Source organism: Athene noctua, chromosome 1, assembly GCF_965140245.1.
Source record: "Athene noctua chromosome 1, bAthNoc1.hap1.1, whole genome shotgun sequence".
NCBI lineage: Eukaryota > Metazoa > Chordata > Aves > Strigiformes > Strigidae > Athene > Athene noctua.
The window spans coordinates 197,318,320-197,335,084 of record NC_134037.1 but is presented as its reverse complement, the minus strand read 5'-3'; the positions used below and the strand labels follow the sequence as shown (position 1 = coordinate 197,335,084).

Genomic DNA, 16,765 nt, shown 5'->3' with positions numbered 1-16,765 from the left:
CCCCTTATGAAACCTAAAGATTGTTATGTTCTCTCTGTAATTAGGTCAGTGTTTCAGCACAAAGGCTTTCCAAGCTTTTAGTGACAACAATCCCAAGGCATCTGTAAATCCAGTTCTTCAGGAAAACAAAGCCATCTTCTTGTTATTACTGTTCTAGGGGGATTGCAACTGTCCTTAAAATAAGTAGCTGTAATTCAAGTAGAAGTCTGTTAACAAAAGCCATTCTGAAAAAATGGAATCTGATGTCTAGTGGGTTCATTTGTTTTCATCTAGGTCCTGCAAGAGTTTGTAGACAGAAAAACCGTCTATTCTCAGCAGCAAGAAGAGAGACGCTGATTAATAAGTAGGAGGATGGAAAGGACAGGGAAACAGTAATGTTTTCTTTTCCTCTTGGGGCTAACAATACTCGCAAAATAGTATCAGCAGGCAGAAGCCTGTAGATTAAGGAGACCATAAAAGTTAAATTCTATCTTAGTGTGGTGAAGAGGCAAAAAGGAGGAAAAAAAAAATACACTTGAAAAAAGACAATACACTCTACTAGCATGCTAAATAGAAAAAAAAACTTTAGGTGTGAGGATCAAACCACTGTTCTGTTTTACATATGTAGTCAGAAGGTTTTATTGCATGTTGAAGTGTTAATATTACATTTCAAAGTAACGAATGTGTTCTTTAACAAGCCACTCAGCCTTTAAAGTAACAATCCATAACACTAAAATGGAACTATGTAGCTATTTTTATTACCAGACTGGCTTTTTCGATCAGAGGCCAACATTTCTAGCACATCTTGTCCAGTTTGATCCCCCTTTATTAGTTTTGACTTCGGTTTAGGAACCTGGTGAAGGAGAGAATTGTTACAGCTTTTTCACAATAAAAGCGAATCATTTAAATCAGTTTTAAGAATTAGGAAACAAGCTTCTTTTTAACATTAGAAAGCTATAGAAAAAAACACATTATTCATTCTGAAGGTACTATGTCACATGCCCCAGGGAGTGGGAAACCCACCCAAAACCCCGAGGTGGGCAACTATAACTATTGCAAGTAACGTTAAATGCGCACAGACATAGTAACACCTGGGATGCAAGCAGCTGCATAAAAAGGACAATTTTACTTTGTAAGGCGAAGAATTAAGCTTGACTTTTTCGTTGTGCTGTCTATGCACCAAGTATATGGGAACTATTCAGTTCATCCCCTTTGCTCCCTACAGCAACAAGCCTAATATTGTATGTGTACAGAAAAGGAATATACTGTAGGAAACAAACTCACTAGCCTTTAAGAATCAAGTTACTCGGACAAGGGAAATAGCTGAAGATACACTTTTATCCTAACCATGTCATTTGAAAACTTTTAAAGAATTGTGAAAGAGTAGGGTTTGGTAAGTGAGGAGGGAGTCTTTCCTTCAGCACACTAACACCAGTTCATCTCAGGAACACAGGAGTTCAACACAGCAAGAACGTTTCAAGAACTGCATTAACTGAACACATAAACTGAAAAATTACTTACCTGGAAACTTATCAGGTAACACAATGCTGCTAGTTCACAGACAACTCTCCACTGTGCCTCATTGTGTTGGGCCATTTTCAGTAGCAAAGTTCCAGCATGCATGTACAGCTGTCCTTTCATTTCCACAAAGGTACGAGACAACTCATCAGCCCCATTCACATATGGTTTCACTGACTGAAGCACACGATCAAAACTAAAACGTAGAGAAGATTAATTCTAAAGAGAGTCCTGGTAAAAGCTATAGCAGATGGTTTGGTTCATGTTATTTAACTGTGAATCAAGTATCTTCATGAATCAACAGTACTGTCTCTGTTGCCTAAACCCAAGTTGCACTAGTAAGTACAATAATGGTCTCAAACTCCAAAAGCTCTCAACTTCTGTTTATTGAAGTAAAACATATTATTACCTAGATATTTACAGTGTTTTTCAGCACATCTTTGCACAGCTGCTTTCAAAACCATTCTCCCAAACCCCGTGGATAAACCTATTCACTACTGCAGATTTAGAGGCACACAGGAGACACCAGTCACTCTGCTCTTCCCTTTTCTTCCTTTATCAGAAAGTCCTAAAATACAGCTAGACAGGTTCTTCAAAAACAGAAGGTACTGTAGAAATCTGAGTAGCTGCAGGCTAGTATACAACCCCCACTCAGGAGAGGCTTTCCAGAAAACAGTTAAAACACTCTTTCAATTACTTGACAAAACTATAATGGCTGTAAGCACTGCCATGACCTGGAAGTGCTTAAGATTAAGTCACCTTGAAAGGCTCTAATAAATGGCAGCAGAAACCCCAAAACAAAAGATGGTTCTGGCCAATGTCAGAGAAGAAAAAGAAAATAAAACGTACTTGGGCATTAAGTATTCCTCCATTGTCTGTAGCTTCAAATACTCAAGATTAACAGACTGAACACAATTTAACAACCATTGTGTAATTGAGGAACAAAGATAAGTCAATAAAAGCCAGTAAGAAAGATAACAAAGAAAAAAACCACAGATCTTACTCAATATATTGACTACAAACCCTGTTTCGTACTACTCTAGGTGTGCCACAGATGATATGCCTTAAAGTCAGCTGGCTTGGCTGGCTCTGTAACACCTCCAGTCTCCCGTGAAGGAGAGTCATCTTACTGCAAGCGGCTTCCTCCCTCCCAATTATACTATACACCTAAAGTTCCTAACTATCCCACTATGTGTTGTGTTACTTTAGACCAAAGTGACCAGTACAAAGCTGATAAAAAGCCAAAACCATGGCTTGTGTATTGTTGTTGTTGGGTGGGGTTTTTTTAAATTGCCTGGGAAGTCTGGATGACTGAATTGCCGAAGTACAGAACAACATTCTCTTACAGAAGTGAAAGAAGGTACAAAGTTAATTGACCCAGGATATCAATGACTTCTCCATGGCTGTCTGCTGACTACTCAAACAAAGCTTGCACCTCCGTCAAAAGACAGCCTGGGGTTCAAACCCAGTAAGAACCATTACAAAGCTAGCACAAAGAATCCCCTCTCACATCAACACTGCAAACAAATTAAGCAGTGAAAAAAAAGTTTGGCAGATGTTCTGTGACCTGGAAAAAAAAAATTCCTAAAGAATTTTCTTTTTTACTACGGGGAAGTTAAAACAGTACCTTTCAAGTGCCTCTCTGCATTCCTGAACATCTCTAGAAGAAAGTGTCATTTTGACAAAGCTGGTATAGGCCAGCAGATGATCTTTCTTGATAGCTCTCCAGTTATTTTTATCAGACTCCAAGTCTTGTACAGATTCCAGATATTCCTAAAGAAGAAAGTTCATCACAGGATAAGGAACAGTCATCTTTCCATGAAGGCAAGGGCAGTACTTCTCCAAAACATATTAGTAGCATTTACTGCATAATCCAGTTTCACAGGTGAGACCTTAACATACTCTTCAGCAGCAAAGTTCCAGGGAACTGTTTGCCTGAGCAATTTTATCCCTAATGGAACTGCTGTATCTAACTCAGCTTTTGAAGTTAGAAACTCAATAGCTCTATAAGGCTTAATTTTGGGGAGAAAATTCCAATTAAAAAAACCCAAGAAGTATTTTGTAATTCCACTGGTTTCAGCAGACTTGCATTTGAAGGAGTTAAATCACTTGAGAAATAGCTGTCAGAGTAATGGCACTAAGAGAAACAGACCAGTTAAAAAGATATGGAAGACTATCACAGGATCAAAATATTAAACACCTCAAATGTCTCTACAACACAGGAACACCATTCCAAGCTTGACTGCAAAGGTATTTTCTTCTGTGCCTCCTGACAATGGAGCACAGCATCTCTTAATCTATTATTTGAACGGTAGAGTGCAACAAGTCTGATGTTTATGTAGACATCATCTGGTCTTGCATAAAGTTCTGCTTGAATCAAGTCAAAAAGCTGATTCCATCCATCTTCACCTTTACAATCCAATAACTGCTCCTGTTAAACATGAGGACAACATGTTAATATTTCATTTCCCACGAGTCTTTTCAGCAGCTACAGTACCAGTTTTCTTTCCTCCACTACAGACTACACCACTCGACCTACACTACTCTTAATAGCTTTCAGGCATTACACCAAGTTTGATGAAATACTCAAATATTTAAAAATTGAGATAACTATCATAGAAGAAAATCCTCAGAAGAATTTGCTTCTTACCAACGGTGCTTGTCAGACCAGTGCTGTTCAGTGACAGCATACCCTGCCATAGACTACCTTGCTTAAAAATAACAGACATCTTAAGACTTCAATATGGTTGCTGCCTAACTACAGAATATTAATATACTTATGCGAAAGAAAGACTGCGTGACAAAGCATTTACACAGAAAATTACAGCATTTCTCACATTCTGCAGAGTTGGCCATAATACAGATTCAAAAGCTAAAAAGCGGTGTACAGCAAAAAAGTCTGAGTTCAGTGGCCTGCTACCTTCCTGAAAGTGACAAAACAGAAATATCATGCAGTGCCTATCTAGTCTCAACTTCTCAGATGCGATAACCAACACAGCTCCTGAGCATTTTTGAAGAGGATTAACCTTGAAACACTAAAAAGGGTATGAAAGCCTGTAGCTTTCTTGAAAGCTAGATAAAAATGTCAGACTGCAAAGAAAGTAACACTCAATAGATTTAATATTAAAGATTCTAAACCAATTCAGCCAGGAAGTTTTGTGGGAGGTGACATGTAAAAAGCACTCCAGTCAGATGCTGAAAGAAGTAATTTGGAATTTACCTTCAGCCTGTAAACAGCAGGACTCCCAGGGAAAAGCTTAGCAGCTCTCTCAACCCAGTATTTTGCTCTTCCATCTGTAATGTCATTATTGCATAGTAACTCTGCAATCTTCAATACAAGATCTTTCTGTGTTGGGTTCAACTCCACCGAACGCTAGTTTTCACCACACACAGAGAAGGAAAAAAAAGTAACTTGATCTTATAATCCACACAGAACAGGAGTTATACCCGTACAGACTCAGCTATTCAAATTAGTTAGATCTATCAATACAGAATACATTAACAAAGCCTTTCTAGATGCCAGCATTAGGTTACAGCATCCAGATGGGCATAAGAGAAACAATGCAAAAGCAAGCTCCTCTGCATCTACCAGTAGCTACTGTAACACACAGGCAGTAGGACTATACGGCCGTCCAGTCTAGCCAGATGTGGATACTTATGGAAGAAAAAAAACCAAACACAAAGCAGTTAAGGTACACAGTTTAAAGAGTGTGACAGTACTTCATGGAGCTGTGTTGGCAACCAGACTTTTGTGCACATCATCTTCCACCCCAAAAGCAGAACAAAGACATTCCAATTGGAAATCTGACATTTATATGCTTGCCAATCCCTTCTGTTCCCACCCCCTCCAAAACCAACTAACCAAAAAACCCCACTAGGCCTACAGTCTTCTAGTAGCAACTAGACTCCTATTGTCATCACAGTCCACATTAAGGAATTCTACAACAGTTACAGATCCCTAGTCCAAAAGGCGATGTATGGCATAGGAAGAATTTAACAGCATGTAGCACAAAGATCAAGTCTAGAAAAAAACCCAAAGAATCAACTTAAAATATACTACTGAAGCAAGTGGTATCAAGTGAAGAATCTCCTCTGTAGTGCTTCATATGCCTTCCATTGCCAAATGTTTATACATAATAGTTTCCCCAGATACATTTTTCCTCCTGTGGGTTTGAGAATGTCCAGCACAGAAGGATTTTAGAAGTCCATATTTATACAGAAATAAAGCAGGACATTATGGGTCAGTGTAGTACTTACCTTGTAACACCCAAAAGCTTTTTCTATGTTATCCTCAGCTTCATAAATTTGTCCAAGAAATCTGTGTGCTTTGGGATCTCTCTCTTGTACATTGAGATATGTAGATATATACCTATGGAGAGGAAAAAAGTCAGTTACTTGACCAATATTTTTCAATAATACTCCCCACCCCCCAAGCTATAATGAGAACTTAATCTGCCATACAGAAAGTATAAACATATTTTGTTCCAGATAGTTTGTCTGGACCTGAAAGTAAGAAACAACATTGTTTTACATGTACAGATGCTAGTTACTGCCAGCAAGTATTTCTGTTTGTTAAAAAAAAGCAGCAGTTTGCAGAAACAGTAAGAACTACATCATACAATGAGGAAAAAAAAGCCATTTCGCCCAGGTAAGTTTTTCAGCACCACATAATTAATCTACTTTTAAGTTGTTTTATAAAGATTTAAGTGGCACTTAATACCCACATTTACTGCTACCTTAAAACAGCATATTGATCTTGGTTTCTCTGGGCTACTTCATATTAATTTAGCTTTTCGCTTACACTTCAGAAAGCAGAAAAACAAACATACATCAACATGTTACCTTTTAGCAAGTTCATATTCTTTTATTTCAAAATACAGCTTAGCAAAGAGGAATCCTTTCATCGATTTCTGAAGGAAAAAAAAACATGACAGACATGCTTTAGACATATGGCACTTTAAAAATAATTCAATAGGGCGATGACCCTTTTTTTCAGCAGTGCATAATACTTTTAAATGACTGAATTTGTCAACTAGTTATCAGCTCAAACCTACCTCACATTAAAGAGTTTGTTTTTGAAAGATGTAGGATTAAGAATGAAAACAGTAAGTTTTTCCTATAACTGGGAAAGGCTACTAGGCAAAATAGAGATTACAAGTGAAGCAAGCAACAAGCCCTTACACCTGTGGCATTTCATAAACACTTCTGATTAAAGAGAGAGGAAGAATCGGGTCAGCTACATTTAATCTCTTTTGTTGCAATGTGGCAAAGAAAAAAAATCCTATAAACTAAGACAGACCTGTCATTTAGCCCTGCTGTAGTATGCTGTCATCAGACACTACTGTTTAAATATATTTGAGGAAAAAGTCATTTCTATCGAAGTCATTCTCAGTTTGGGTAAAAGATATTTATACAATAGTTTATTTCCGATGTTGTCAGCTTAAGATAACTTGAGCATACACACTCTAGAACAAGGAAGCAACAAACAAAACTAGAAGAAACACACAGAGAGCAGGCAGAGAGCAAGATGGCAGAAGCATGGACAGGAGGAAAACCATGAAAGGAAAGAACTCAAGAACTAAGTCACAAGCAAAAACCTCAAGGTAAAAGTCAACTGGACAAAAATGTAAAGCTTGAGCTCCCAGTAGCAGTTCAAAAGCAGATTTTACATGTGAACCAATATACGCTGAAACGAGTTACACCTATGATTCCAAACAAGCATGTACATTCTGAATACACCTGAATTACTAATCTCCTTCCTTCTTCCATACCCGCTATTCATACAAAATTTTAAGTGGTTTAGAATGAAAGCAGGCTTCCTAAGATACTTCAAGGTTTCAGTCTGCATTTTTGAAGCATATTATAAAAAGGAAACCTTAACATATGTCAGAGTGGAGTCACACCTGGCATCTCCTTTAAAACGTTAATGAAAAGAAACCTCAAAATAAGTGCTTGGCAGCCCTATAAGCCCCCCCAAATCAACAGAACAAGAAAACCCATAATGATTACCACCACTGACTGTGCTATACAATTAGTTGTAAGCATTATTTTAAAAAAACACCAAAAACCCTCCACCCTAAATATACATCAGTTGGCCTTAAGCCCAACGGAAGAGTAATAATTTGTTGTTCTTGTTGAGTTCAGTATGAATATCAAAACGATTTAAAGAGCATCTCTGATTCTGGCAGTGATGTACTTGACGGTGTCTGGTCTAAGCAGCACCCAAGTCAATTAAAGTCACAGGACAACTTTGTTGCCGTTGGGAAAGGTACAAGCGATGATGATATACGCAGGCCGTGCATAAAGACCCTACTGCATAATGGTGAACATGGATGCATTCACACTATACAACACACTGCTGAATATTCTACTCTGCAATAAAATCAATTCAGAGCAGCAGAACAGGATCTTTCAGGATTAAACAGCTCCCATGAATTGCATCAGACTGCTTACTATGACCTGTATACCATTTTGCAGATATAATAGAAAATAGTAACCAATCATGCAGTTTCTCATCCTTCTGTCTAGTTACTAAAATACAGTAGGAAAATTATTTCCTCCCAGCTCTCCCTCTCTTAGCACTGCTACTTCAAAAAGCAGTTATACAGACAAAAATATTAACTACATGGCACATAAAAGAAAACTGGAAGTGTCTCGCATATTCCCTATTTGAGTTTCTTATTTCTGCAAAGAGAAATTCAGGAAACTTCGCAACTACGCTCTCACAAAACTGAAGAAATTCTGCACTCATACTTAAAGAGAGCTGGTGGGCTCTTTAAAACTACTTTAGGACCTACCAGGTGTAAAAGGCCGGTGCAGAGCTCTGGTAAACCACTGCTCCTGCTTAGGGGAAGCGCCTCTAGCAAGCGAAACCCTATACATCCCCTTCCTCACAGCAGCTTCCCCTACCTCACTGGACTTGAAGCGCCGCTGAGCAAATACGGACTCGGAAACACACCCAGAGACACCACAACCCCCCTTCCCGCCGGGGATGAGGAAGGGCAGACCGAGCCCGAGCGCCGCAACGCCCGTCACAGCGCGGGGAGCCGCAGAACACGCGGAAAGCGGCTGCCCCCTCCCCGGCACGGTAGAAGCAGCGAGGCCTCCCGGGAGGCCGCCGCCGCCCCACGCGAGCCGCCCCTCGGGCCTGGCGCCACGCGAGACGGGGGCGGGAAGGGACCGCTCCGAGCCGGGCCGGGCCAGGCGGCCGCAACACCCCCGGGGCCGGCGCGGGCGGGAAAGGCAAGGCCGCGGAAGGTCCGTTGGCAGCCCCGGGCCGCCGGCAGAGCTCACCTCTCTGGGGGAAGGCGCGGCGGCCTGCACGGAGGCGACGTACCGCTCCACTTCGGGCTTCGTGCGTCTCATCATGGCGCCGCGGCGGGGGCCGCGCCCGGCCTCCCTCCAGGCGGAACGCCTCCGCCGCCGGCCTTCGCGCGGCGCCTTCGGAGGGGAAGGAGGAGGGAGGGGAAGGAGGAAGGAGGGGACGGAGGAAGCGACGGAGGGACGCGGCAACGACGGGAGGCGGCGACAGCTGCCGCGCGTTACGTAAGTTCCCGTGCCACAGCGCGGAACGCGCCCCGCGCCCTCCCCCGCCTCCCGCCACCAACCGCCGCGGGGGGGCGGGGCCTCGCCCGGGCCCGCTCGCTGCGCATGCGCCGCCCCGCGCATGCGCCCTTGGAGGGGATGAGGGCGTGGGGGCGACAGGGCCCTGGCCTGCGGCCTCAGGAGTGAATCCCGGTGTCGCGGTTAAGAGGGCGTCGGGCCGGTGAGAGGATAGTAGATCTCCTCGCCCCCCCGAGGCCGTTAGCCAGCCGGCGTTGAAGGGCTGCCCGGCTTCCCGGGAAGCCAGGCTGGCTGCCTTGTCTTTGTATCCACCTAAATTTTAAGGGGGAACTGATTTTTGCTCCATTGTTACTAAACCGGTTCCGTTCGTGTGTGGGCCTTAGGCCGTCACAGAAAATTTTTACGTGTTGTGGAACCAAGCTTTAGTTTTTCTCACCTAAAACTGGATCTTGCAACTATAAATTTGATCTATAAGCATGGGCCCTATCACCCAGACCCAGTGCTTTAGAAAATGAGTTTCTAAACATTGGAGGAGCTATGGGAAGAAGCTTTATTTTACAGGTACTGTGAACTGCATAATTACGCTCTTCGTTACCGTCCTAAAGTACAACTGGGAACATGGGTCAGACAATTATGAGATCAGCAGCACTTCAAGGTGCAAGTTGCAGCTGTAAGAGTGTGGTGGTTCTGAGCACCAGAGGTGACCCCACAGTGTCACTCCCAGCTGACAGCCTCAGATTCTGCTTGCTGAAATTGCCCATCTTGTCTCTCTTCTGACAGTTTAGGCGCTTTGGTCAAAATGAGGCCACTGGGCTCTGTCTCTGAAGAAGTATCGTTAAAAACTTGTCCCGTTCTCGATCTCAGGCAACCCATTGACAGCTGTGTGATTCCTGCTACACCTCAGAAATACTGACATACCCAGAGTCCCTACTATCTTTGTCAGAAAAATAAAAAACCATAACCCAACTTGTTTCTGTAAGGAGGCCAGCAGCATCCATGTAACACCCTGACTGAAAGAATGAACCTTCTCTTTTATTATTTCTTCTATTAATGGTGATTTATTTAGACAACTGATTTAATTCCCTAAGAAGAAAGAGGATCTTTTTTCTCTGTACTTTTTAATGGTGTGTCTACAAATGGGGTTACTGAACAATTTATCAGCACCTTCCAGACTAATAAAACTCTTGGTGCTGGTGCAGAGAATGGTGGAGTTGGCTCCCTGGAGGAAGTTACCACTCTACAGCTGATGGGGAGGAATGGGAAATTGCCTTCATACAGACAAGGTCCAGTGCCATGATGCTGGTTGCTGTTTCTCACCCATCCCTGTGGAAGTGGCACCTGGTGGGTGGTTGCAACACCAGGAAGGCAGCTGACCAGGCAGGACAGTTGACTCTAGCGCTGTCCCTGCAACCTGGCCATGCTCCGCTTGGCTCGCTACCTTTCCCTTGGAACAGAGCACTGGGTTTGCCGCTGCCAGCAGCAGAAAAAGCTTCAGGCTCAGCTTTTTTTCCCCTACAGCTACATCCACTGGGCTTTCTGAAGTGCTCCCTACTGTTAGTCTGAGCAGGGGCTTGAACAGGAATTTCTCGTGCCCATGAATGATTGATCCCATGCAGCAGAAGGGGGACAAAGTTTCTGAGGCCACCATTCCCAAACCTCAGGCTCACAGCCTTTTTGAGAGGACTAGTAGGAATCACAGGTAGAAAAACAATAATGAACTCTGCCTCTTTCAGGAAAGTATGTGCAGCTATGCAAAATATTTGTAATACTGACAGGCCAGGAAGTGAGCTTCAACACCAGCTGTATAATTGTCCAGGCTGCCTAACTGCTAGTTTGCTCTCTGGCTCTGTTTTGCAACTGCTTTTAATTAATCCCCTTCATGACAATGTCCAGGGGTATTATTTCAATGACAGTTCACTCCAAAGACAGCTCCCAAGAGAGCAGTGTGGATTTGGGGAACCCTACACTCAAGACAGGACTCCAATAATAATAAAAAATATTCACTATGAGGGTGATGAAGCACTGGAATGTATTGCCCACAAAGGTCTCTGAAATCTTCTTCCATGGAGATACCCACAGCTTGGCTGAGCAAGACCTTTAGTACTGATCCAACTTTGAAGTTAGACCTTCTCTGAGCAAATGGCTGGGCTAGCTGACCAGCAGTCCCTCCCCACCAACATTCTTCCATGATTCATCAGGCTTTCAACCCTCAAGTACCCACAGTTGCTCTCAGCACTGCATCGCGGGGTCTGGTGTACACACACTCACATTCATCAAATAGAAACTGCTGCCTTGGTGAACTGTAGCACAGTGTTCACCGCCAGGAACTTGGAAACAGAAAAAATACCCCACCCCGTGTTAGGGCCGCAAGGCTACCACAGAGTTGAGGGGAGGCCCATGGCTGCACAGCACAAACAAGGCCACTGTAGATGGATGTAATCCCCAAGCAATGTGATGTGAGCCAGGTCTTGCCGTTTAGCCTCAGGGTTAGGGACCCTTCCTGACCCTTTGAGCAGTAAGGCTGGGCATACATAGGCTGAAGGAAAAGATGTACAGTCAGTGTAACATGAAAAACCTAGAACAAGAAGTGAACTACAATTTAAAGGAAGCATTGCTGAGTATGGTCTACTGAATCCATGGTACAGTCTGAAATCCCAACAGGGCTCCCATGATAGTCATATAAACCTTTTTGGGGGACATTTTAAGCTTTTCTAGTCTTGAACACAGTTAGGACTACCTACAATCAGTTACTGAACTGTTATGGCATTCAATAACTACCTAGGATTAAATAGTCAACAAATATCCTACCTAGCACTAAACTGGAAGGTTGGGGTGACAGTTTCATTACACTGAAAGGAGGAGAGAAAAAAATTGATAGGAAGGTGTACATTTTAAACTCAGACAAGATATTTTCTGTAGGAAAACCTAGTGACTGTGCCACTTCTGAAAATATCCAGAAGAATCAAGGTGTTCTTTATGAACCAAACTGCAGTTTCTTTCACGAACCTAAGAATTAACTACAGTGGAACATTTAGGAAAGGCATGTGTCTCCTTTTAATGAGGATTATAGGGAAGTATTTACATCCAGTCACAGGTAAAAGCATAGCAAACCAAGAAAGCCTAGTGCTTTCCCACCCTTCTCAAGCACTCACTTAACAGAGGTGATACAAGGTTTAATAACATAGCCTTTATTGATGACACTGGAAAGCAGACCTTTTAAAGCAACTAATTTTTCATAAACAGGAAAGAAAATTTTACTTCCTATGATGTAATTACATAAAATCTGTTTAAGTCACTAATATAAAAAAAAATTTAAAATGTTTGCATACTTCGTAATGAGTACCATCAAGAAGTCCTAGGCAACTGTATTTTCTATAAGAAAGGGAAAAATAAAATAGATTTGCATGGATAGAAGTCAACAGTATAAAACAATTAAATGTATGTTATAAGAAATTCTGATGATTTGTAAGCTCAATTCTTGAGGATGGCTAAAGAAATAGATCCTAGCAGGATCAAACCTTGTATATTTACACTCATAGGTGTAAAAGTAATATTGCCAGTTAATTGAAATATGCATTTTCAGTACTGTTCTGAAAATTAATGAGGTCTAGAAGCTAAATTTTAAGCTCAGGTGTTCACATTTGAAATAAAATACTTCTTGCATCCTGTATAATTAAGGCAAAGTATGTTATCTTTTGAAAATACCTTGTATATAGTTTCTGCATAAAAATATGAAATAAAAAATAAAACTATATATATATATTTAATGGAACACCGTTATGTATGGTCCAGCAGAATAAGGCACAAAAAGTAAATAGATTGCAAAAGCATATATAAAAGTTAATGTGTTATTTTGAGTGGAATATAGCAAAATTCAAGTAGTTCTGAGTATGCTCATTTCTTGCAATAGGAATACATATTTTATATAGGTACTTCATGCTAAGCCTGATGTACAAAGATGCATCATGTAAGCATAATCTATCAGAAGTAGGTCATTTGTACAGCGATTGTATTTAGAAACCTGATACTTTTCACACCATCTGAAACAAGGCTCCTTAATGAGACGACTTGGCCTGAAATCCAAGCATGAATTCTTCCACGAGGCAAGGTATGTTGGTTTCTTGCCCAAGTCACTTGGGCAAGTTTTGTGTGCATGCTTAATATGAAGGTTAATACTTTCAGTAATATAAATGACAATACATGCCCCTAAAGTTGGATACCTTTGCATAGTTTGTTTTCACAGGTATTCACAAGCAAATTTTACCTCTCTGTAAAATTCTGCAGAGGCTACTGTGCAGAATGGGTCACATGCATCAGTTCAACTGCATTACCAGGGTCAGAAGCCTTTCAGGTGAGCTGGTATCTAATTTAGTTTGGAAGTATGGTCTGTTTATCAACAAATAAGCATACATGTACAAAGAACAGAGAATCTTAAGATATTTCGACTTGATAGAAGGCATACACCACCATTTGTTGCCTGATTGAAGCCTCAAAGCAGCACCACACACCCCCCCAAGTAATATATGTAAGATTTTCACAAAGGAATGGGAAAGCAGATGAAGTCTTTACTTCCTTGCCAAAGTTTCAGCTAGTTTCTTCAGTCTTTTCTTCAGTTCTAGAGGAAACTTCTCATAACACTTTTTGCAGACAGGCTTCATATCAAACTCAACAAATTTATTCCTAAAAAGACAAAGAAAAAAACAGACAAAGTTTTAGCAGGAGGGATAGTGAAAAAAAAAATTTTTAAAGGATCTTATTCAATGTACACAGGCAAAAAATGACAACTGCAATTTTTACATATATATGAAATTGCTTTTACAAGGTTATACACTGTAGACAGTAACTACAGCACCCTGTTGAGTATGTTACGTCGTTTTTACCCAAACGTCTGTATTTATTAACCATGTCATTTAAAAAGCCTTTCAAACATAATTATAGAGCTAAACAGACTGAACATAAGATAATGGAATAACAGATTAGTATTTCAAGTTGCAGTTGTGTGAAAAATATTTTGGTTTTGATTGCCATAAATTCATGCAAAAACGTAAAATAAAAGCATCCTTAGCACTGACCAAAGAAGAAAGGAGCAGAGGTGGTGGTGAAAGAGAAAATAAGTTTACAAACAGATTGGCTTTTTCTTTTTCTGCTTCTCTTTATCCTTTGCTTCCCGTTCCCGTTTGGCAAGTCGTCGCTTAAATTCATCTGGCATTTTCTCATAACAGTGTTTGCAGACAGGTTTTAGATCAATTTCAACAAACTTATCCCTTTAGAGTTAAATACAGAAAAAATAAAGGACAGAAAAGGAAGAGAGTTAAGAAGACTAACTGAAGGAAGAACTGAACAGACAGTTCAAAAAGATCTAAACTAGTAAGTGGAGCAAGAGGAAGAAAGATGGACATGTTTTCTCAATGTTGCTTTTATGTTTTTCATACCATAACAGTTACACTATAGCAACATCTATACTTTGATGATAACCACTGATACGTTTTGAAGACATCACACTTATCGATAAACTTACTTGAGTGTTAACTTAGTGTTGCAAGTCGAACAAGCGAAACAGTTTACACACCATGCCTTATTCAGAGCAGACACAACTAGGGCAATGGGAAAAAAAGAAATCATTAGCATTAAAAAAAAAAATTATTACAGAAATGTTAAGCTCACGTGTTCATGAGGCATGAAGAACAGTCACTTGATTCTTGTATCAAGTCTTAAGAACCATAACAATAACAAGGCAAGATTAGGGAGGCACACATTAAGGCAGTGTAGCAGGACTGTGATGCACTGATAAAGCTGTCTCTGAGGTAAAACCAATTTAACCTATTTCTGCCTCCTGTTTCTTGCTTCCACGTCATCCCATAGCATGCTGGCCTCAGGCAACTGTTCTATGAGGCCATGTTTCCAACTTAATTAGGAAACTTCTTCAGCTGAAGAGCAATCTGGCAAAACTGTGTTTATGTTTTTATTTGGCTTAATCTTTGGGATCCAGTTCAGACTGCAGTGCCACCAAGAGTAGCACTTGCCCAGCCAAAGAGAATGTGAAGTGAAGCTGGCAGGCAGGATGCTGCCAGTAGATCAGCTCTACTCAGGTCAAAAAATTTATGGACTCATGGGATAAATTACTTGATGAATACAAACTTGAATTAGTTTTATTCTTTGCTTTGGAGAGGAAGTAACTATTTTCTCTTTGTTCTGTATCTCAATCAATTTTTTGTTCTTCCTCTCTTTAAATGTATCTTCTCAGTTTTCCCTCCCAAAATTTGCCTCTTCTTTAAGTTAGAGGATGCAGGACAACGGTTTTCTCATAAAACAGAATATTTTGTTAACAACAAACAGAAACAAATCATTGTCATGCAGAGCTTTTTTGCTGCACTATGGGACAAGCATGTCCACAGATGCAGTTATACCACTTCTTGCCAAAATAATACTAGTCAGATGAAAGTCTTTGCTCCCAGTCAACCTCTGTAATACAGTCATAGACAGCCTCCTGAAGAACTGCTGCCACAGATGTTTGTTTCACCAGACAGAGAGACAGAGAAAGCACAATACTGGATACTCATAATTTGTGACAGCAATGTCAAATTTGTGTGCAGAAGTGAAAGAAGAAATGTAATTGAAAACATACATCGAAAATAAAGAAATTACTGTATTACACTATATTCTGCTCGTTCAGAGACCAAAACAGACAATACGGGTGTCAGATTATACGGTGAAAGGTTAGAAACATACGGAGGTGTAGCTATCAGACAAAGCTGAATTTATTCATACACCTCAAGCTCCAGTTCTGCTCAGTCTAGTAGGATTTTACTGAAGAGGAGGACACTGTTTCCTCTTAAAGCATTCTGGATTGCCATTCTGCAGGTATAGTCCAGTCCAGAAAATGTGGGGAAAGCACATCTCTGGAATGTAGGTCTCACCCTATAGTTACATGACTATAAACTAGTTTATGTCTTTTTTTACACACAGGAGGCTCCTCCTACTTTGCTAATAGCTTTGGCTTAGGTGAGGCTAACACTGGTATTATATAATAGTATTTACTTCAGGCAGGGGTAAGTAGGCACATAATGTTGCATTATTTCAGGTACAGTAATTTGCTTTTGGCATTTTATCATAGCTGGTTGTCCAAAAAACCCCTCAAAACCACCACCCCACCCACAAAAAAAACTAACAACCAAACAACAAAAAAACAAACCACTTGCTTCCAATCCTGTCTTTACAGGACACATCTTTCCAAGTATGATCTTTCCTGGCTTTGTGACATTATCATCAGCCTAGATTTTCAAAAGACAGGTGCCTGTGATAGGTAAATATCTCTAGGAACTAAACTGACATAATGGAAACTAGGTGCTTTTGAATGCCCACTCATGTCTTTCAATATCTGAATACTTTTCCAAATTTGGTTCATGATCAAGTCATTTGAGAAGATGCCTGTGTGGTCATTCTTACCCTTGCATGTGTTGTTTTTTGAAGTTGGTGAGGCGGGAAAGCCAATTCTGTGCATTTCCCAGCATCCCTGGCATTTGCATGTCACTAAGGAGTTTCCAATTCTTTGGAACCATGGTTCTCTTCAGCCACTGGGTGATCTTCTACCATCATTAAACACTTGCTGTAAGGTTTTCTTACCATCTGGTCTCTGAATAATCAGCTTGAACCTCATTTCTGATCAACAGAATGGCTGGTTTTGTTTTAATGAGAACAATCAAGT

The 16,765-nt window shown here is 40.8% G+C and overlaps 2 protein-coding genes across 10 annotated transcripts in view; both read right to left on the bottom strand.

Moving 5' to 3' along the window:
- The window catches only part of RGPD4 (RANBP2 like and GRIP domain containing 4), a 33,376-nt gene extending 24,353 nt beyond the window's left edge, over nucleotides 1–9,023 (bottom strand). The window contains exons 1-8 of one of the 3 annotated variants that reach the window (XM_074909527.1): nucleotides 8,791–9,023; nucleotides 6,340–6,407; nucleotides 5,755–5,866; nucleotides 4,718–4,870; nucleotides 3,698–3,928; nucleotides 3,125–3,270; nucleotides 1,501–1,693; nucleotides 742–832 (exon numbers count right to left, since the gene is read on the bottom strand). In XM_074909527.1, coding sequence (XP_074765628.1) covers nucleotides 742–832; nucleotides 1,501–1,693; nucleotides 3,125–3,270; nucleotides 3,698–3,928; nucleotides 4,718–4,870; nucleotides 5,755–5,866; nucleotides 6,340–6,407; nucleotides 8,791–8,865 — 1,069 coding nt within the window. In that variant the 5' untranslated portion in view covers nucleotides 8,866–9,023. The remainder of the gene's footprint in view (nucleotides 1–741; nucleotides 833–1,500; nucleotides 1,694–3,124; nucleotides 3,271–3,697; nucleotides 3,929–4,717; nucleotides 4,871–5,754; nucleotides 5,867–6,339; nucleotides 6,408–8,790) is intronic. The other 2 variants (XM_074909518.1, XM_074909534.1) reach the window with 2 other exon arrangements.
- Nucleotides 9,024–12,105: 3,082 nt separating this feature from the next.
- LIMS1 (LIM zinc finger domain containing 1) overlaps nucleotides 12,106–16,765 on the bottom strand; it is a 76,237-nt gene continuing 71,577 nt past the window's right edge. For 4 of the 7 annotated variants that reach the window (XM_074909473.1, XM_074909483.1, XM_074909453.1 and 1 more), the window contains exons 9-11: nucleotides 14,579–14,654; nucleotides 14,133–14,324; nucleotides 12,106–13,740 (exon numbers count right to left, since the gene is read on the bottom strand). In XM_074909473.1, coding sequence (XP_074765574.1) covers nucleotides 14,177–14,324; nucleotides 14,579–14,654 — 224 coding nt within the window. In that variant the 3' untranslated portion in view covers nucleotides 12,106–13,740; nucleotides 14,133–14,176. The remainder of the gene's footprint in view (nucleotides 13,741–14,132; nucleotides 14,325–14,578; nucleotides 14,655–16,765) is intronic. The other 3 variants (XM_074909463.1, XM_074909443.1, XM_074909493.1) reach the window with 1 other exon arrangement.